Source organism: Meriones unguiculatus, chromosome 2 (assembly GCF_030254825.1).
Source record: "Meriones unguiculatus strain TT.TT164.6M chromosome 2, Bangor_MerUng_6.1, whole genome shotgun sequence".
NCBI lineage: Eukaryota > Metazoa > Chordata > Mammalia > Rodentia > Muridae > Meriones > Meriones unguiculatus.
In genome coordinates, this window is record NC_083350.1 from 35,079,473 (window position 1) to 35,101,316 (window position 21,844).

The window sequence follows — 21,844 nt, forward strand, 5'->3', positions numbered from 1 at the left end:
CTTGCGGATGTGATCTGTCGACACAAGCGTTCCTTCAGGCTCTTTGACAGGCCCACGGCGGATGGAGGGGCTCTCTCTTTTGGAACGCTCTTAACAATTTTAACTATAGTTTTTTTTTTTTTTTAAAGAAAACAACACAGGAATTGCTTCCAGAGCCTGGATGCCTGAGTGGGGCACTGTCTCCTCTCTGAGCACAGGCAGCTTGGCTGGCACATCCGGGCAGGGCGTGCACCCAGGGGCCCCAGCGCTACATGCCACTGACAGAGGGGCACTCACTCAGCCCCAGGTCCCACCACACAGGATCGCTGGGAAGTGTGAGCGCTGCACAGTGAAAGAACCATGGGAAGGACACGATCCTTTCATGACTGAAAGTGCTTAAGAAGTACTATTCACTAACTAAAAATCACATTTTCCTCGAAAATCTTGATCCAGTATCAATTTCACTAACAAAGGAAAATCTGTCTGAGAAAATAATATTTAGTCTCTTCTCATAACTGTGATAGAAGGTCTCCTGTCTATCCTGTGGTGTGTGATGTGTGTGGTGCATGTGTAGGGTGCGTGTGTGTGGTGTGTTTGTATGCATGGGTGTGTGTGTGTTGGGTGTGGTGTGTGTGTATGTATGGTGTGTATGAGAGAGAGAGAGATGTGCATGGTGTTTGTGGTGTGTTTGTGTGAATGGGTGTGTATGTGTGGTGTATATGTGTGTATGTATGTGTACAGGTATGTGTGTGTATGGTTGTGTGTGTATGTGTGTGGTTGTATGTGTATGGGTGTGTGTGTACAGTTTGTATGTGTGGTGTGTATGTATGTATGGTTGTATGTGCATGGGTGTGTGGTTGTATGTGTATGGATGTGTGGTTGTATGTGTACGTGTGTGTGGTCGTATGTGTATGTGTGTGTGTATACAGTTTGTGTGAGTGGTGTGTATGTGGTGTATGCAGTGTGTGGTGTATGTGGTTTGTATGTATGGTGTATGTAGTGTGTGGTGTGTATGTGTGTGGTGTGTATGTGTTACATGTGTGTTTGGTATGTGTATATGGTGTGTGTGCCAGAGGACAGCTTTCAGGAGTCAGTTCTGCGCAGAGATCCAGCAAGCTTGGTGCGCCTTTACCTGCTGGGCAGCCCCTCGGGCAGCACACGCAGTCTTGAGCTTTGCACACAGCACTATCAGGAAGTGCAGTTGGTTAGTGATCCTTTGATCTCAGGAAGCTCTTTTTGAAACCTAATTCCCTTTGTGACCGGCAAGGTGGAGTGAAAATCACCTTTGCATTGCTGATGGTGAAGATGATTTAGACCTCGCAGGCGAGGAAGCCCTGTTAGGGTCCCTGCCTCGCCCCTCTACATCTGCCTCAGTCACCTGAATCCGTCCTCAGCACAGAGTGAGCAGCTGTCATCACAGAGGCTGCTCTGTGAGCAAATGGGATGAGACTCTGCCTCAGACTTACAGCTGAAGTCATCTTCTCCCCTCACTCTCTGATGAAGCCTGCTGCTGGTTTCTTGGGTGGCCAATCCCATGACAGATATATGACTTTGAGACAGGAAGTGAAATGAAACTCTCATAACACCCTCAGTGGAAAGAGGCTTTGTCACCGTTAAGCCTTTTAGGCAATGACTTAATTCCCGTTAAATTTCCCTCCATCCTAACAGACCTCCAAACTGAACCTAAAGGGGCAGCTTGGTTTTCCTACTGAAGCCGTGGGTTGTGGAGTTCAGGAGTGAAACGGCAGTATGTTCCCTGGCAGAGTTCGCTTGACACTCTCGTCAGCACCCTCTAGAATGCTTCACACAGGTGGAACTGCAGGAGAAAGGGCTGAAAACAAATGGTGCACTATTCCAGAAAGCACACTTCTAATGGCTCTCTGGCCCCGAATCTGAACACCACTTGACATACTCAGATCCCTGCCTGGTGGCTGGGAATGGACATCAAAACGCCTTCCCTCCAACCCCAGTCACCCCAGGCATGCAATAGCTTGGGTCACAAGGTACAAAGCAGTGTATGAACACATGACTTCTAATCCAGAGATCCAAGTTGGCATGGCAATTCCGACATGGTCGTTCCACACTTCCCAGTTCTACTTCTAAACTCAGGAAACAGTCAGTCCTTAGTCTAGAAGGCTCGGTCATCCTTGACACCCTTTACTCAATACCTAAAATGTCAGAAAATGCTTTCGGCCTTACTCTCAACATACGCCTCCTCTTCAATTACCTCTCACCACCTCCACCACTTGCAAGTTGTTCCAAACCACCATTATTTCTCCCTGGTTTCTAGAAGAGCCCCTGAGCCCTACCTCACTGTTCCTGCTGTGATCCGCACTCAAAAGACAGATTAACCCTGCTACAACTTCAACCAGACATCACTGCTGCTACAAACTCCATGTTAGCCTCCATCATCAAGCTCACAGAGTAAAAGCCAGGGTCTTCATAGCAACCAGACACATGGCCCCTGTCCACCCATACCTGACTTACACGGACTGTCACTCACTCTGCTGCACCCAAGCCAACATCCTAGATGCTCTTCCACATACAAGGGGCATTTCCATCCTGACACTTTGAGGGGTTTAGCTAGCTGCTTGCAATGCTCTTGTCTAGAGCAGCGGCACGTGTCTCATTCCTTCACCTCTTTACTCTGGTCAAAGGCCAGCTTGCCAGTGAGAACTATTTCAAATCAGATTCCCTGATCTGTAGTCCCAAGCTCCTAGAATACTCATCTTTTCTTTGTATCAGTAGCTCCTCAACATGTCACTGTATGACCAAGGTTTAATTACATATTTACGGCACCCTGTCCCTGAACATAAGCTCCATGAGTATAGGATTTCTTGACTGTTTTCCTTCTGTAGTTGTGGTACCTAGCAAAGATGCTGGCCCACAGTAGATGATCCGGAGGTAAAAATGAATGGCTGTCTGAACTATGGGCCATACGTGTATCAGAACCCTAGACCTTTGTGTGTTTACACCCACCTACTTCTCAACACACAAGGCAGTATCTTAGAGTCTGGAGCAGCGTGTATTCACGGAAGAAATAAGGAAGCTCACGGGATTTCCAATATCCTTTTGGCTCAACCTCAACACATTAGGAGCTGAGTTCATGTCAGGATTCTGGGACACAGAAAACCCATGCCAATAGCCCAGATGCTCTTCTAGTTCTTGGCATGAGGGAGGCAGACAGGGTGTCATCCCAGGGAAGGGAGAACATAGTGGCCTCCATGCTTGTGTCTGCTCTAATGCCAACCCCACAACCATGCCCAACATGGAGATTTCCCTCACTGGAAACAGACGCTCCCTCTAACGAGGGCATCATAATAGAAAAGGCGCTCTCCAGGGGAAACAGAGCAAGTAAAGAGAACGCCCAGCTTCACTCCTCCATGTGAGCTTGGCTTGAATTAGGGTAAGACAGAAACGCTGATGATAGTGTGCCCCTTAAAGATTTCTCTGTTATACAAGGGCATCAGTGACAACAAGGAAAAGATTGGCATTGTGATGAGTAGTGCCGAGGGCATGTGTGAGATGAGTGAGAGAGAGAGAGAGAGAGAGAGAGAGAGAGAGAGAGAGGAGAGAGTAGGAAAGGACCTCTTCCTCCAAGTCGAAGCTCTCTACCCCTGGACAAATCCATCTGTCGTCTCTGTTTCTTTCTTGTGGCCTATCAAATTATCATGTCACAGATGAGTCAGTGTAGTGACAGGAAAATACAGCATCACTGAAGCTAGACTTGTCCCGATGCACTCTGGGACTGCCTGAATCTCTCCCAGATACGGATATCACCTTAGCGGCTTCAAAAGCACCAATAACAACTTGAAATAAGTTCAAGTAGAAATTTCTGCAAGATCACAATCAGCCTAAACGTTCTGTCACTGTTCTAAAGGTAACAGGCTGGCAGAATAACAATGACAGAAGAAAATTTTGCGATTCTAGACCTGGTTTTAAACAGGAAATTTTAGAAAGACCCCAAATTCCACAATCATATACCTATAGTTTTTATTCCCATTATTCTACTGACTATTCTAATTCATGTTCAACTGGCTGCAGAGGTGATAAGTCTTGATTGAACAATTTTTTTGTTGTTGTTGTTATTTTTGTTTAGAGTATGGCTCCAACAAGACTGTCTCCCTTCAGAGCTGAAACGCTCTCATTTTCCCTCTTACAGTGGCAAGCATAGAAGCAGACACACAGTGAGTGCTCAGTGGAGACCAGCTGACCTCACTTTTTTTTTTTCTCTCAGCAATTCTTTAAAACTCCGGCAAAGACTTTGAAACTTTGCACAAGCTGGCCAGAAAAAGAAACAGTGGTAGAATGACCCATGCATGTTGCATTTCGAATCACAGCAAACCACATTTCAGAAGCTTCAAAATGCATTCTTAAAAAGTTATCTTTGAAACAGGTATGTTTTTGTGTGAATTCAGAGCTAAAGTAGATTCTTACAGTTTTCATCCTGGGCAATGCATTGTAAAGGGATCCCAAAGAAAGACGTATAGCTGTCATTGTACCACACCAGAAGCTCGGTGCCTCTGGGAATATCTATACAGGCTCGGTAGAATATATTCGACCTATTTAAAACAAAAGAAAACCCAGCTTAGTAAGGCGTAATGCTCATATGTCCCACATTTTTATTGCCCCCAAAACATCCTGCCCAGCTCCACCTAAACAGTTTATAATAAATCTACACCCACCTTATGATCCCCGGCAATTGAGCAGAGCCTGTAACTCAGTATGATAAACAACGAATAGTTTATTTCCACATTGCCCCTCCATAGAGGGTCCTGAAGAGACAGAAATCTGGCCCAGGAGACAGCAGGAAAAGAAAAGTTCATTACAAAAAAGATTTTTTTTTAATCTCACACTAATGAAAAAATTCTTCCTGGTGGCAAGCTGCAGACGCGGCCAGAGTACCCCAACCTCATATGTAAATTAATACTATTGACTTCTCATTTGAAGAAAATGCACTAACTGTATTCTGGCACCTTGGCATTGGGAGTTCCCAAATTCATAATAAAATGAAGCACCTTGGTGGTATAAGGACTAAAAGAGTAAAAAAAAATCCCTCTAAACTGCTCCTTCTTTCCCCCCTAAAGTTTGACGTAGGAGAAGAGAAAAGCCATCTTGGGTGAAACAGATGGAAATTCAATAAATACAAGAGGAGCACTTTACTTGGGCTGAAAGATTACACCCTGGATGATGGAGTGAGGGTACCAAGAAATGAACATCTTTTATAACAGCAGCTTTGGTGCCATTAAGAAAAATCTACAGATTTTTAGAAGCATGAGGGTGCCGAGGCTGGTTTCCTCAATGAAGGATTGTTACAAATATTAGCCTCAAGTTCCAGATAAAAGTGTTTCGGGTTGGTGGGCCTTAAATTTTGCCTTTCTGTAAGGAATTGGCTGCAGCAATGTAATTTGTTCCTTGTAGAACACTGCAGACATAAGGAGAATCTTTCTCCACATTTTTCACGGCAGTGAGATATGCGCTTGTCAACATATTTTGTCACCACAAAGTGGCTCTTGGCAATAGGATCATAAAGATCAATAAAAAAGTGCAGATTCTCAATATTTTACTTACAGCTGCAAAAATTTCATTTATCTTGTTATTTTCCTCACTTGCTGCCATTCTGTCTCACGAGGGCACTGCTAGCTAAGCAGAACGTTTTTTCCCCGGCATTCTATGAATATCTGACAGAAACTCCAGCCACTTGTCCAGCCCTCGCTGCCCTTCCTGCCTTGGCATCTCTCAGAGCTGTGTATTTTATTAATTCTTTCCACCACTGTGTTAAAAAAAAAAAATCAAAATTGGAACCGAGTTATAAATCACTGACATCTCCTAACTTGAGAAAAATTGAGCCTACTTTGTACTTCACCCTTGTAACATTTCATCTCTGGGTTTGCCTTCCCTTAATATAAACACAGCGCCCGGCAAATGAATGTGCTAAAACCAAATGACACACGTTGCCGCTGAAAGACCAGAACTGTTTTCGAGCAATGGGTGGTCTTCTGAGGCACAGTGTCGGCCGAAGGGGGGATGTGTAAGCGTACACCATTCCCTATAAGCACCCAGAGCTTCCAAAGCTTGCAGAAATCCCTGCGTGTTGAGGCACATCAAAGGGATTTTTCCCTTTTCAGATAATATTTCCTTTGCTGACATGTATTTAGTATTGTGGTTGGATGACTCATAAAGATAGCTTCACGGCGTCCCAACGCAGCCCAAGTAGAACACATGCCAGCAAACATTATTGTCAGCCTCAAAATAAAAACAAAACGTTCAGCTCAGGGTCAATCAATCAGGGGCGCTTTGAAGAAAATTCCATTTAGATATTACAAATCATAACAGAATGAATTTAAACCAGCTGACTTTCTGTGAAGAGGACATTCATGTACAATAAAAATTAGGCCGGCTCTTCGGGGTCCAGCTTTTCTATTTTCTTACTTTTGGACGTGGTCACTAGTGATGGATGCCAGTTTTTTTTAAATTGTGTTTTTGTAGCTCATTGTATAAAGATCTGTGGTAATCCAAAACAGATCGGCTGAGAGAGCTTGGAGCTTCAGCCCTCATGAAAAGAGAGTTGTAAAATCCACTTCATATTGACAGATAGGTAATGACTTGCTCATGCCCTCTTCCCCTAAGGGGTTTCTTGTCCCAAATTTAGAACTTGCCTCAAGAGCTCCCTTGGTGTTTATTACACTTGTGGCCAAACTATCTCTTGCTGACTGGACAAACACAATCTTGGCTAATTGTGTGTAGCTCAGGGATGTCTAGAACTTCCTGACAGCAGAGGTGTGCTGCCAGGTTGGTGGTACCAGAGAGTTGCCTGCACTATTTCATGTCAACCATTACTTAATAAAACTGCGTGGGAAACCCAGGCGATGAGTCAGGCGCTGCCCAAGTATGTTCTTTTTAGAACTGGAGGCCTTCAGAGAGCAAGCCAGATTTGTGCACCCTTTAAAGAAAAATTTAAAAAAAATTAAAAAAAAAAGAAAGAAAATAAATAGCCTCAGGCAGATCTCCAAATTGCCGAGCACAAGGCTCTTGGCTTTGATGTGTCTGTGGTGCCCAATAAAGCTAAACAGTTGCTTCTGACTCTGAAGGGAACATGGCTGTTTATAACTGAGCTCATCTATTTATAAGGCACATGTTTTCGAGGGATTTTGAGAGGAGGCTTAGTGATGGGGCTTTTTTTTCTGTTTGATTTTTTTTTCTGCCTTCTCATCTTGAACGGGGGGGGGAGGTACTGTGGAGTGCAGCAGGTGTATTGAGAAGTGGAGGCAGGATGCTCCCAGGCCCCGCCCCTGTGTGACTCTGGGAAGAGAGGGTGCCTCTGCTTGGATCTGTCACTGTTTGGACTCTGCCCATTCATCTCAGGAGAGAGTAGTGGGGGTGGGGGCTTTTCTTCTTTAATTTGAAACAACCGCATCACCTGCAACACAGCTGAACTCATCAAAGGGCAAGACCCAGATGCTCTGGGCCATTCTGAGAGAGCAGGAGAGGTCATTGTGGCTCTGTCCCACAGCTGAGCATGGCCGGTCCTACAAGATTGGGTTCTTGGTTTTTCCAGACCTTTGTGCAAATGAGACTTATTCTCTTTGAGAGATAGACTGATGGAGACTGGAAGGAACAGATGTGGAGCTGAGTCTCCAAGCTTCCATTCGTGTGTGTGTGTGTGTGTGTGTGTGTGTTTGCACACGCGCGCGCGTGCTCTGCTGGGGGAGTAACCCCTGAGCCAGTGGGGCTGCTAACCTCATTTGGGTCGGTACGGACATTCAAGTGGTGACACAGAGTAACGTCAGCCTGTGTACAGACTCGTTGAGGGCGTGTGCTAGCACTTTTATTTCTGACTGTCCGTAAAACACTACCACTGGAACCAAGGCAGTTTCAGGAACCCGGCAAAGGACAACCAGTCTACACTGAGTTCTACAGGATGTTCTCCCCCACTCATAGGAAGCCTGAGTTTGTATGTGCGAGCCGAAGGGCTCCGGCAGTAAATCAAGACATACTTTACCTGTACTGAACTACTGTTAGATTCTGTTCTCCACAGTGCCTTGCACATCGGATATACCTCATCCAGCTCGACTTACTAGGCTCCCCACCATCAATAAAGTGCTGAAGTGTCCCATCTTGATCATATATCTGGAGAAGAGGTCAGAAGGTCAAGTAGTTAGAATGGATCATCAGCAACCGTTTTCCCTGTTTCCCTTAGTGTCTTTCCGTGTCAGCTGAAGAGATTCACGGCCCGTGGGTTGGCGAGTGACTATTGAGAATTGTGGAAACTCAGCCAGGGTAACAGGAAAATATTTTTTGGTGAGGCAAGTTGATCACATTTTTTCTTATCAAGCCAATCTTTCCTGTGTTAAACATAGTTGTGGTATCTCAAGGATGTGGCCATATTTCCCAAAGAATATTTAACCCATTTTGACAGGCTAGTCTTAAATAATGAGCTGCCGGATAAACAAAGCAAGCTGGAAGGAGAGGCCACGCTGACATGATTGGAACAAGCACATAAAAGGTCCTCCATCTCCGGCATGCAACTGTTCAAAAGCACCCGAGGAAGGCGGGCACTGTCCGTCCACAGAGCCGGGCAACTCCCAGACGAAGGCAGCTGGGAAGTGGAGAAACTGCAGTGGATTGGTGAAAACAGACTCTGGTGGGAAATAAAGAAACTGTCCCCCCACAGGAGATGTCAGTCTCTGAAGCTCTTAAGAGAGGAGACATCCCAAAACATCCCCAGAAAGAGAAAGAGGAGCACAGCTATCTCTCTTTGGAGTTTATTTTTCTCAGCCAAGCTCGCTCTCACCATTATTGCCTTAGGTCAGCCCTAGCAGAATCCTCAAGGCAGGAAAAAGAAAAGAAAAACCTACTTCAAACCAGGCAATAAGCACAAGACAAAAAAAAAATTCATGGGTGCAACTAGCTAGACTTGTGATAAATGCTGAATGGGGACACACTTGTGCCCCTCCAGAAACCACTTTCTGTGAGCTGGTGTCCAGGAGCAGAAGATGAGGCAGCTACATATCCGGTGGTGATTCTCTGGGGTTTCCCCAGATGCTGAGACAGCCAGGAAGCATAAGGCAGTTCAGTAGTTTCTTGGGGAGTCTGGGGAGAGAGTTGAGTTGGGTGTGATGTTGCAGCCTTGCAATCCTACCACCAGGAAGGCAGAGACAGGTGAGGGGGATCCTTGGGCCTGATGGCCTATTAGCCTGCCCTAATGGTAAGCTCCAGGTTCCAGAAATAGACCCTGCATCACCAAACAAGGTAGAAGACTCCTGAATGACACCTGAGGTTAACCTATGGCTTCCACACCCATAAGAACTCACAGACACAAGAACACACACACACACACACACACATCTGCACATATACATCACAAGCACACACACACAAATAGTTTCTTAGGAGTACAGACTTTTTAGAAGGCCGGTGGCAGAATTGAGTATATTTTGAATAGAGTTGGTACAGCCTTCCGAGAGTTGCCGAGGGTTTCCTCAGAGCATCCTGAAAACCACACCTCTTTTTCTGAGCCCTCCCACATTTCCTCTCCCAAATAACACACAGAATAAATCTTCCAGAGAAAAACCTTACTGTATGGTCATTCATACCAATTCTTTTTTATATATAATTTTTTATTTATTTTTATATTAATTACAGTTTATTTACTTTATGTCCCAGCTGTAGCCCCCTCACTCATTCCCTCCCAATCCCACTCTCCCTCCCTCACCTCCTCCTTGCTCCTCTCTAAGTCCATTTATAGGGGAGGTCCTTCTCCCCTTCCATCTGACCCTAGCTTATCAGGTGTCACCAGGATTGGCTGCAATGTCCTCCTCTGTGGCCTAGCAAGGCTGCTCCTCTCTTGGGCTGGGGGGGAGTCAAAGAGCTAACCATAGAGTTCATGCCAGAGACAGTCCCTGTTCTCCTTACTAGGAAAGCTACTTGGATACTGAGCTGCCGTGGGCTACATCCGAGCAGGGGTTCTAGGTTATATCCATGCATGGTCCTTGGTTGGAGAAACAGTCTCAGAAAAGACCCCTGTGCCCAGATATATTTGGTCCTTGTGGAGCTCCTGTTCTCTCCAGTTCCTACTAAGTCTCTCTTCTTTCATATGATTCCCTGCACTCTGCCCAAAGTTTGGTAATAAGTCTCAGCATCTGCTTTGATACACTGCTATGTAGAGTCTTTCAGAGGCCATCTGTGGTAGGCTCCTATCCTGCTTCTCATTTTCTCCTACTTCCAATGTCCATCCTATTTGTCTTTCTAAGTACGGATTGATCTTCTTACCCTGGGCATTCATACCAATTCTGACCGGTGTTTCTATTCTGAAGGCCCCCTAGACTCAGTGTAAAAATCTCTCTTTTCCTTTCACCTGTCATTTTAAAGCATCTCAGCATGCTTCCTGATCTCCTTGATGTCCTGTCTCCTCCCTCAACCATTCACCACCTCCACCAGGAAAAGACAAACACTGATCTAATAAAGACAATCAGCTGCAAATGCAGGACTCATAACCATATCAAGACTATCACAGTTGTTCCCAAAAGGAGCGAAAAGTCCTTGGATTGTGTCACAGTTGAGGCAAATATTTCTTCCAGTTACTTGCTTTGGGATAACAGCAGCAAATGGAAACATGCTATATGGCAAATCTCTCTGCTGCTGCCCAGCAAGCTAAAGAGAGGCATCACACTTAGATTAAATTAATTGTTTTTGTTGATGTATCATGATTTTTTTTCTTTTGTTTCTTTTTTTTAAGACAGTCAGTCAAGCAACTTTCAAAACTCTCACCCCTGAAACTACTGTCAACAACCAGAGAGATTAACCAAAACTATCCTGTCCCCTCAACACCACTATCGATAATTAATGGAAGAAAAATTTTGATGAAATAGTTTTACCCTTTTCCTACAAAGACATCTTGCATAAAGGCTGCTGGTGAGAATTACCTCAAAACATTAGAAGAAGGGTACACAACACTCCTCCTCAGTACTCTCCCAAGCAAGTGATGCTCTAATACCTGAGGCCTGTAGGTATCAGGGTCTAGGCTGCATTTGAGCCCAACTGAACACCATCTGCTCGCAAGTGTATCCAGAATGAGTGGAAATGGATTTCCTGCTCTAAATGTGTTTCAGTATCAGTCTCCCTCAATAAATACGTCCACCAAGAAACCCACTATTTTTGCCTCCTCCTTGCCTTGAAGAAAAAGTAGCTCATCCTTTGTCAGGAAGTATATTCTAAAGTGGCATGTGGCATGAGGTCAGGCCAGTACTGATTGTACTGTTTCACGTGACATTGTGATGATCCCATATACCTTTTTCAATCTCATAGCTGCATGCCTAGGGTTGAAGAAACTCATCTGTCTTGACTCTGCTCTCGTTCTTCACACACAGCCACCACCACCAGAGCCATGCACTTTCCCTCCTAATAACTTTCAGCTACACGCCCATCCCCCTCTCCACCGTTAAAGGAGGCCAGAGCCCCTTGACCCACCACCGTCCTTACATGATCTAAGATAATATCTGAGCTGTAGCGAGTGTGGGCCTCAAAACGCAGATCTAACTATACCTGTGGGCACATCGCCTCTGGGCCCCCTTCCCCCTCACTCCCCCAAAACCCTTCACAAATGTTATGCATTTCAGGCCATACAACACATGTTGGGGGTCCTCCAGGGGTTTATACACTGTCATGACCGGCATCGCCTGCCATGGCTATTGACTCGGAGCTCTTTGGGGTCTGCTCTGTCAAGAGTCAACATTTAAAAGCAGCCTTTCTAGCAAGAGCCAAAATGAGCTAGAAAAAATTTTGAAGCCTGTGCAAGGAACGTAAGATGGGAGGAGGGATGCCCGAGTGCCGAGTGCTAAACAGAAACTAAAGACATCCCCAAAAGCTGTAGCTACTGACAGGCAGTTTGTTATGCACTTTGTCGTTCACTGTCGTCAGTCAGCTCTGTTAACATTTCAGAAGACCCCGGTTGAGAAACAGAATCTGAATGTAGCTTATCTCCCAGACAGCAGCCATCTGCTTCTAGGCAGAAAGAAACTGGAAGGAACTCCAAATGAGGTGTATCAACAGCGTCAGCCCAGAGCAGCAGCTCCAGTTACACGTACAGGAAGTTGTTGGAGGAGGAACTGATACCCATATTTATGCAACATTAACATGACATTTTAGGTTGCATCCCTGAGTTTTAGGCTTCCCCTAAAACTCAAGGAATTTAGGAGATGAACTGTGCCAAGACATAGAATTACTGGGTTTTAGTATCTATCTTTCAAAAGATTTTAAATAAGCAGGAAATTTTTTTTTAAATTGCTCCAAGTGTTTAGACAGCTCCCTCAGGACACATGAAAATGTTGGAAAGGTCAGAGGCTGTTCATTCATTCAAGCCATGAGCACCATGGTAAGAGTGTTTGTTCACTATAGATTGAGGAAAAGACTCCTTCTGCAAAATACACCTAACGTGGCACATTTTTTTTTGCCAGAAATGTGCAAAAATAAACAGTGTTTTAATATTTTCTCTATTCTTTTCCAAAAACGAAACACACAGCTTTCAAGCTGGGAGAACTTCATAACAAGAAATGTGTTGGACCCCTGGCCAGGTGTGGTGGAGGGGTGAGTTTGGTAATGGAGCCTCTGAGCTATAGACCGAATCGTTTACTATTTGTTGGGTCAGAGTCAGTTCCCCTTCTCCCAAAGTGGAGTGTACCATGAGGCAACCACAGGGGAGCATACTGTGACAATATCTCAGTAAATTTGAGCATGGTGGTAGCCTATGATTTAGCAATAACCTACGGAAGTATCCCAGTGAAATTCTGCTGAATATGAGAGGTGGTTTCTAAGGAATTCCCGGAGGAACTGCTTGGAATAGCAAAGAATTAGAACTAATGGAAACATCTTATCACTGGAAGAGTAAGTTGACTTATCCACTCAGAAACATTTGCTTAACACATTTGGAATTAGTTAATTCAGACCTGTTTGTATTAGGAGATAAATATTAAAAACACAATGTTGACCGAGGCAAAAGCAAAGCCATTATGCTACCGTTAGTTAAAGTACACAAAATAAGTAGGCAGTCAGTGTATGCCGGGGCGGTACCTTTGTAATGTATGGTGAGCAAGCAAAAATATGCACAGCAGTATACACTAGAGTGCTAGGAGAGGCTTCCTGACACCCTTCTTGGAGAGGGGGCCTTCAGGAGCCAGGACAATGGAAAGAAACAGTAGCATTACACTTTGCCTTAAAGGTTTCCTTTCTTTAGAAAAAAAAAAAAAAAAAGAATTCTTGACATAAGTACAGCAAAGTGTTGGCACTCGGTCAGGCTTTTGGGTCCATAAGTGAGTGTCTGCATGGGGACTTTTTCTTCCTTCCCCTTCTTTTCTGTCTTTACACTAGAGACTAGACCCAAGGACTCCCACTCGCTAAGCGCTGACTCTACCACTCAGCTCCAACCCGAGGTTCTGCCTTGCTTTCTGATCAGAGAAAGAAACATATAAATAGAGCATCGGAACCTGGGTTTCATTTCTTTGTGCTTGCATTGTGGGAGCCGTGGCTGTTGCTGAAGGTCAGAAGCTCACCTGTGCATCCTCCTGGGAAGATGCTTGTAATATGTATCTTTGTTATCAGCCTCTGATTTCCTTTGTGATTGCTGCTGCTGTTTTAAAACTATCGCTTCTGCTCTGTGCATCTCTTCTATCTTGAATCAACCGCAGTAGCAAGATAAGAGAGGGGAGAGCTAATTCTTACTTTTAAAAGGGATTTTAAGTTTTCGATCCCACCATATCAGCTGTTATGCCATACATGTGGCTAAAATAAAGATCACACAAATTCTCTCACTTCAAATCAGGTTGTGGCACTGACTGTGAACCTCCATGAGAAAGACACTGAGCCACCTTCCAGGAGCTTATATTTTCCTGGAGCAAATGAGGAGGAGTAGCATGTAAACCGGTTTCAGACTTTAATGATGGCTAGTAAGTGGCTTGGATATGGCTTAGCCACTTGTGAATGCTGCCAGCTTGGTATTAACTACAGCGATGAGTACAGGGGCAGCCAAGCCAGCAACTGATCCAATTTGTCATCGACAGGAAGACAGCACCTTCTGAATGACAGGAATCTGAATGAACAGGGTAAAGTAAGGTTTACAAATGAGCCACTGACAACTCGCCAAGAGCCTTAAAAACTTTTAAATGTGGCCTAACTTGATTTTCAACTTCTCTTGAAAACTTACAAAGCAAGCCCCCAATCTTGCTGAGGAAAAGCAGCCCCCTCCTGTCTTCCTAATCCCCAGCACCTCTTAATGGCTCTTCACAGGATGCTTTCAGCAATTTACCTGCCTGGCCTCCTCTGAGCGCTTACCACAACGGCAGCTGCAGAGGAATTAGTGCTATCAGCGAAAAATGTCTGCTGTAGGCAGACAGAACCTTGAAGTCACAGCCTGCAAACATCACTTCTGTACGGCTTGGAAGCCTTCATCTTCCCATAGTAAGGAGAAACACACCTCCTATCATGCACACGCGCGCTCCAGTACACACACACACACACACACACACACACACACACGTACCAGTTTTATCAAGACAGGTTTTAAGTGACTAATCACTTTTAATACAATGGTGCGTGCCTACAATCACAGCCCTTGGGAGACTGAGGCAGGAGCACTGGAAGGTCAGCCTGAGTGACAAAGTGAGAGCCCATCATAAAAAAGGAAGAAAAGAGAGGGTGAGGAGGGGAGAGAGAGGGAGGAAGGCAGGCAGGCAGGAAAGCAGGAAGGCAGGAAGGAAGTTAGTTCAAAGATGTTTTAAAAGTAATTACACTGGGAAAGCAGTAGTATTGCCCTAGCTAGCATAGTTCCCTGAAACCATCCTGCAACAACTGTAGGAGTCCTGTTTTGACTGGGGTTGTGGGGCGGGCACTATCAGGGAGGAAGAGCATTTCCTGGAAGGAAAGGCCTCCAGGAAGACTGAGCATTTGTGGTGGCTACCTATAGAGCACAAGGAACTCAGCACCCGTCTGTCCCCACCTGGTCCGCTAAGACAAAAGAAACTGAGGTCTCCCAAAGCTCGTGGCTCAAGCACTGTGAGATGGCTGGGCAGTGACAGGCCATCTGAGGGGTCCCCACATCCCCACCTGCCCTGTGCCCCTGTGCTGAGGCTGCCTCCTCCTCAATTCTGTGAGTGCCCGGAAGAGGCCCCACAGCTTTGCCTGAAAGAAACCCGAGTTACAACTCAAGACACGGGTTTGTTGCTTTCAATACCTCAGTGCTTGTGTTTGTCCTTGTCAGGGATAAAGGTAGTCTCTAAGGTTGCACAGCAGGGATCAGCCAGTTCTCACGGAGTGGAGACACATTCCAGATTGGCATTTCTCAGCCGAGACCCTCTAATACCGCCTCGTGTGGCGGTGACCCCCTCCAAACCTAAATGATTTCATTGCTACTTCGCCACTGTAATGTTGCCACTGTTGTGAACCATAGTCCAAAACATCTGTGTTTTCTGGTGGTCTTAGGCAACCCACAGGTTGAGAAACACTAGTTTAGACATTTATGTCTTTGTCCCAGCCTTGTCCTATCCTTTCACCCAGGCCCCGAACCCTGGCATTTTGGTTGGTTTGGTTATTGTGTTGCGTTGGGGACAGCTTTTGCCAAGCAGCTGAGGTGAGGGAACCTGTTTTATACCCAGGCAATCAATGCCAGCCCCACACATGGGGAGACCTCCACCCTCACAAGAAGTACGGCTCAGTAAAGAATCTTGGATCGTATTCAAGGGCTCAGAAGAAATTATTCCTAAGTGCAAAGAAACTGCCTGGAAACAACTCAGGCTAAGAAGCAGAGGGCAGTCTCCCTGAAGGCAGCCCTCTTTTGATCCTCTGACGTGGGAAAGGGATGAAAGGGCGAAGGGTAGAAGTCAGTGGGAGATCTCCAGGGTGGACCGGGCACACGTGTGAGCCCCGAATTGCTTTTGTTTTCAATCTCTTCATAGCTGATGGAGAGTCCAGAACACAAAAGGACGGACGAGGAGACGGGGCTGGAGTGGGGGTGTCCCCAAGATGTCTTCTGTCCACCCTCACACTGCACTTTCACACTCCTCCAGCTCCCCCAAAAATTCAAGTATTACTGTTTTCTTTTTGTTTCCTGTACATTGGTGTTTGGCCTGCATGTATGTCTTTATGATGGTGTCAGTCACAGTTGTGAGCTGCTGTGCGGGTGCTGGGAATTGTACCCTGGTTCCCTGGAAGAGCAGCCAATGCTCTTAACTGCTGAGCCATCTCTCCAGTTAGTGTTTTAAAAGTCGTACATCGCAGTAATTTGAGAAACTCAGTTGAAAAGCATATGATTTGCCAAGACAGAAATGTGTCTTCTGAGATTCCACTGTGTTTCAAAAGAACAAGAGGCTTGACTGTTTTGATGGTGAAGTTAGTCGTCAGAATACCTTTATGAGAAGCAGATTTTACTTTCAGTATATGGTTGGCAGAGGCACTCTTACATGTTACAGGTAAATATATGTAATAGGAGCCAGTCTGGTAATCACAGGGGTATGCCTAGGGGTGTCGGCCCCAATAAGTATGAGTTATAGTCATTGCTCCATTATGTGTGGTGATGTGATACTGGGCAGTTGTTCAGCCTCAGTGAAGCTGAGAACTGGGGTGGATGGAAATGATAATAAGGTCCCTACACCAAGGACCAAGATGAAAATCAAATGAGCATGTGTGTGTAAAGGCTCAGCACCCAGGGATTGCTCAGCGAACATTAGTTATCCTTAGGCCAACACTATAATTAGATGGGAAGTGTCTGCCCAGGCAAAATTTAGAAACCTGCCAGTGAGCGGAGGTCATAATATATGTGCAGCAGGCTGGTGTCTAGCTCAGTGGTAGAGTGTTCGCCTTGCCTGTGTGAGGACTTGGGTTTAAAAAAAAAATTAAGACAACATTTATATCGACATAGATTCCTAAGATGACAAGACCGAACACTCACTGAGGGCAGAAATGAATTCCATCATTTAAAAAATTTAGCCATACACATTTTTTTTCACACTGAAGAGAACGAGGAAATGATTGAGGATGTCAAAGGGGTATAAAAGTCAAATGCCTGTTTATGTTGTATCTTTCAGGTGGGGCTATTTAAAAATAAAAGTATAGGAGGCTGGAGAGATGGCTCAGCAGCTAAGAGCACTGGGTGCCCTTGCAGAGAACACAAGTTCCATTCCCAGCAGCCACATGGCATCTCACAACTTTCTTCAACTCTAAGCCCAGGGAATCTGATGCCCTCTTCTGGCCTCTGACGACATTGTATGCGCATGGTGCACAGATACACTTGCAGACAAAATATGCATACACACACAATCATTCTTAATGTGAAAAATAAAGGCGTATATGGCAAAGGGAGTGTGGTGCCCTGATGTGACTACTGTCTAGAAAACAGTACACAAATGTGTCTTCAAGCCTGTACTTTGTATTCCTAAATTTAATTATCTTCAGCTTGACAATATCCCTCGCCATTCACACCGACACCCGCATCTTTAAGAACATCCCTGGGACATGCTTGAAACTAACAGGCATTGATCCCAAATGTTTTAATTAGTGCTGGCTTTGGGAGTCCAATATCTCCCTCCCTGTATATCAGCTACAAGGCAGGATAGCTGATGACTGATATATTGATTACAGGAAGCCCCAGAGCTACGTTTCATATCTCCATGGACCCGCCCTGTTCAAGGTAAGTAGCCTTCTATGTGATCAAATGTACCTAGGAGCAGGGACACTTGTAAGTTTTAGCCCCGACCTCAAACGCACAAGGATTTGGCATAGCTCTCCACTCTAAGAAAGGTACCAAGAACCCCATGGTACAGCTCCTAATCTCCTGTGTGTTCATTCATGCTCTTTCCCTCTCTAATTCCTCTCATTTGTGGGGAGGGGCAGGTAGGGGGAGGATATGTACAGAAGTGTGAGAAAGTATGTACACCGGAGGCCAAAGGATGCTGTTGGGCACTCTTCTCTACCACTCTGTATAATTCCTTTGAGAAGAGATCTCTCCTTGAACCTGTATCTCATACTGTTTTGGCAAGACAGGAAGTCAGAAAGTCCAAGTGAGTCTGGTCTCTGCCCCATCAATTCTGGGGTTCCAGATAACCGCAGAACCATGCTCAGCTTGTTACAGGGGTGCTGGGATTCAAACTCTGGTCCCCGTGCTTGTGTATCCAGCAGTTGTGATGACCGAGCCATCTCTCCAGCCCACCTCCTGGGCTTTAAATTTCCCAATCAAGCTAGATCAGAGCGTAAGAAGAGAGTCACACGGACTATGCACCCGTAACCTGAGAATCCAAAACCGTTCAGAAATGTGGACCTTTTTAGCGTCATGTTAACACTTCAATGTGTTTCAGATTCCAGAGTATTTTAAGTTTCGGATATTGGATTAGGAATGCTACACTAGGAAACCTATGCAAACATTCCCAAGCCAAAAAATTAGGAGATCCGAACAACACCGAGCTCCCTACATTTCAGGTAAGGGAAGTCAATCCACTCCTCTGAAATGAGCAAAGACACCCGCACATGCGCATGGAGGAAGGGGAATACAGCCAGTCACCACGTCATACACCTTACGGCATTTTAGTCTTGAAACACCCTATCAGGCTAATTTGATCCTTCCGTCTCACTCGTGAGGGGGCCAGGAGTATTGTTCAGTTTTACATATAATAAATCTTAGAAGTTGTTCTCCGACCTTTACATGTTCTGTGACGTACACACACCTGAACACCTTATGAATGTGCACACACATGCAAGTGCACACATGCACACAAGTGATAAAGTTTTTTTTTTTTAAGTTACAAAATAATTTCATGGTAAGAAAGATGCATGACTCACTGGCAGGCTCGTGGTTCATAGAAGGCCACTGTGTTATTGCCCCTTTCCCTTTTGAAGAAAATCATATTCCACTTGTCCTATCAGGGGAAAACAGCAGGGCTTTTTTTTTTCTTTAAAAGCATCTAAGGTTTTTCCAAATGAGGGTCATAACTATGTTCACAATGATTAATAATGTCATTTATCAAACAAATCCCTATTTTCAGAGCAAATGTCAATTTAGTGAAAATTACTTAATCTGTTAGTAAAATTTACACAACCAGAAACCATGCAATAGATGAACTCATAAATCCCCAGTCCTGTGTAAAACCACTCTACTTCCATTGGCAGTGTGCCAGAAGGGCAGGGGACGTGGGGGAGGGGGGAGAACAAGGCAGAAGAGTGAGGATGCCTATTCTACAGTACAAGCTTCCACATTCAACACCAGCTAGCATGCTCAGATTATTTGTGCCCAGCTGTCCTTTTTTCCCTCAAATCATGTTCATTTCTCCCCATGCCTTCCATCACAATTAACTTTTATCGTTGTTTGTTTCTAATGGGTAACACACTCCCCACGCTTTGTTTTGGAATATTCTTGAATGCCAAGATTTTGAGACAAGACTTCAAAAGGTCAAGTAATAAATGCCCCATAAAGTAAATGAGTAATGATTATACACAGAGTGGCTATATTTTCAGTAAAGCCGGTAGAAAGCTATATACTGTACTTTGTCAATCCACATTCATCACACCCCAGAAATATTAGAAAATCATTACAGGTTTATGTTGAGTTTGCAGATAATACTAACATATAAGTCAAGACTGAAATATGGTAATCAGAAAAACAGTTGAGAAGTGTCGATGACTGTAAAACACCGGTGGTGGCACTAGCAAAGCCCTCGCCGCAGAGCTGGCTGTGAGAGGAGGTGGAAGTGGGTATTTTGGTCACAATACAGGTCAGTTGCCGCTAAGTGTCACTCAGCAGAGGAGATGGTGCCTCTGAGGATTAGGATGGGCAAGCAGGGATCACTGAGGGAACCTCCAGCGCTTAGTGACTTCCACTTATCTGTGAGGACAACGGTAGCCCGCCACATCTTCCTCAGACATCCCGTGTCTGCTGATCAGAGCAGGACTTTGGAGAGTCAGGCTTCCATTATCAGGACTTGGTGATGCGATCAAGTCACTGAACCTTTAACTCCTGCCTGGCAGAAGCGCGCACGCTGGAGAAGTCCTGACAGTTCATTCGTTTCACGCCATCCCGGAGCCAGCTCATGTCTCACTGGGGAGACCCACCCTCTTTGATGTTGTGCTCTTTCCAGAGGGCCCTGCTGTGAAAAAAAATTTTATCCATCCAAATTAAAGACAACTATTTCTGCATCCAGCTGTTAGCCGTGACATGTTTGCCATTTTTCAGGGCGCTGGCTTGGTGCCATCCTGCAGCTCTCCTGTGAACCTTTCCCTTCCCGCCCCTTGCTGCAGCCATAATATCCACAGCCTCCAGGGGCCACAGCACCAGCACTAGAAAGGGAAACACTGGTAATCACAAGCTGCAAAGAACCACCCTGAAGATATTTGCATGCAGCCACTTCCCTTTCCTCTTTCTTCTCCTCTCCTCTCTTCCCTCTCCTCTCTCCTTCAGTATCAGTGTTAAACACAAAAGCACACATGTGAAATTCTTTGCACCCATCTAAAACGTGCTGAAATCCAGTACTGATTTTAATCCCAGTTTCAACTGAAAGAGCCAACCAGTCCTGCTCTCTGCTAAATATGTTTACAAATGAAATTAACTTGGATCCTATATGAAATGGATCCATAAACCGAGTCCATGATTTTAAGTAAGAGTTCTGTGGTGGAGAAAAAGTCTCACAAAAGCTGGACTGAACATTTGGCTGTAAGGCACGGAGGAATTCTCATCTTCGGTCTGATGAGGAGCGCCTGGAAGAGTGGCATCCGCCATGGCTGTTGCAGCGGTTCGGTGTGAGTGGAGGGCGCTTGCCCTCACGGTCCCCTCCTGCTCGGACCCAGTTCCCACCCTCTCGCCTGGTCTAGATTAGCTGTCGTCTGTCTCTTCTTTTCACTTTGGCTGAGATGGAAAGAGCGCTGGTAAAAAACATTTTAAAGCTTGGTACCAGAGAATCCAATGTTGTGGCTGATCTCAAACTGCGACTGGCAGGCAGAAATAGCTACTTGCCATCTGTGTGTGTGTGTGAGAGAGAGAGAGAGAGAGAGAGAGAGAGAGGCAGAGTTTGAAACAATAAACATACAAACAACAGGTTGTGTTATATGTGAGAACATATGAATTTTGGAAACTAAACCAGCGAAGAAATTTGACTCCACATTCCCCTGAACTTTTGAAAACAAAGCCCAGTCTCCCCCAAACCGGAAAGAGGATTATTATTTTGTTAAAGTAATCCCGAAGCTGATACAAGCATGAACTGATGGGATTTTCACACTATCCCTAACAATGTACGGAACAGTTCTGCCCTTAAGACCTAAAGTAACACACTGAAGCTAATGCAGTGATTACAAAGCCCTGCTCAAATCCCTATACCATTTGTGCAATGTGTATTACAGAGTACTACTTAAGCCTTCACTATGGCGGAAACATTTGCCCTAAGTGTTCTAGGAGGAACACATCACATAGAGCTTGGTGAAAATTGTTACTGATTTTACACTTTAGCATAGTGGCTACAAAGGAAAAAGTTTCCAAGAAGTATCTTGGGCCAAAGAATAGTGCAAATGGCTACGATACACTTTGATTCAACTGGAATTGTCACAGTGTATACAAAGCACTAAATAGAAAACTTCGTAAAGGGGCTGTCTATCAAAAGTCAGAGGAAGGCCAGGCAATCCCACCACTGACTGAAAGAGGCAGGCCAGTCTCTGTGAGTTCAAGGCCAGCTTGGTACATAGAAAGTGCCAGGACAGCCAGGACTGCATAGAGATCCTGTCTCAAACAAAACAAAACACACCCAAATAATAATAATTAGCCAAGACCACCTTTTTATCTGTAGACACACATACACACAACTGTACCCTAGAGCTCAACCCTCCTTTTTTTTTTCTAAGAATT

General features: G+C 45.1%; 1 protein-coding gene across 1 annotated transcript in view; it reads right to left on the bottom strand.

Annotated features, from left to right (window-relative positions):
* Window positions 1–21,844, bottom strand: part of Prdm6 (PR/SET domain 6) — a 104,212-nt gene that overhangs the window by 25,247 nt on the left and 57,121 nt on the right. Inside the window, exons 4-5 of the mRNA XM_021655112.2 lie at window positions 7,982–8,109; window positions 4,417–4,541 (exon numbers count right to left, since the gene is read on the bottom strand). Coding sequence (XP_021510787.1) covers window positions 4,417–4,541; window positions 7,982–8,109 — 253 coding nt within the window. The remainder of the gene's footprint in view (window positions 1–4,416; window positions 4,542–7,981; window positions 8,110–21,844) is intronic.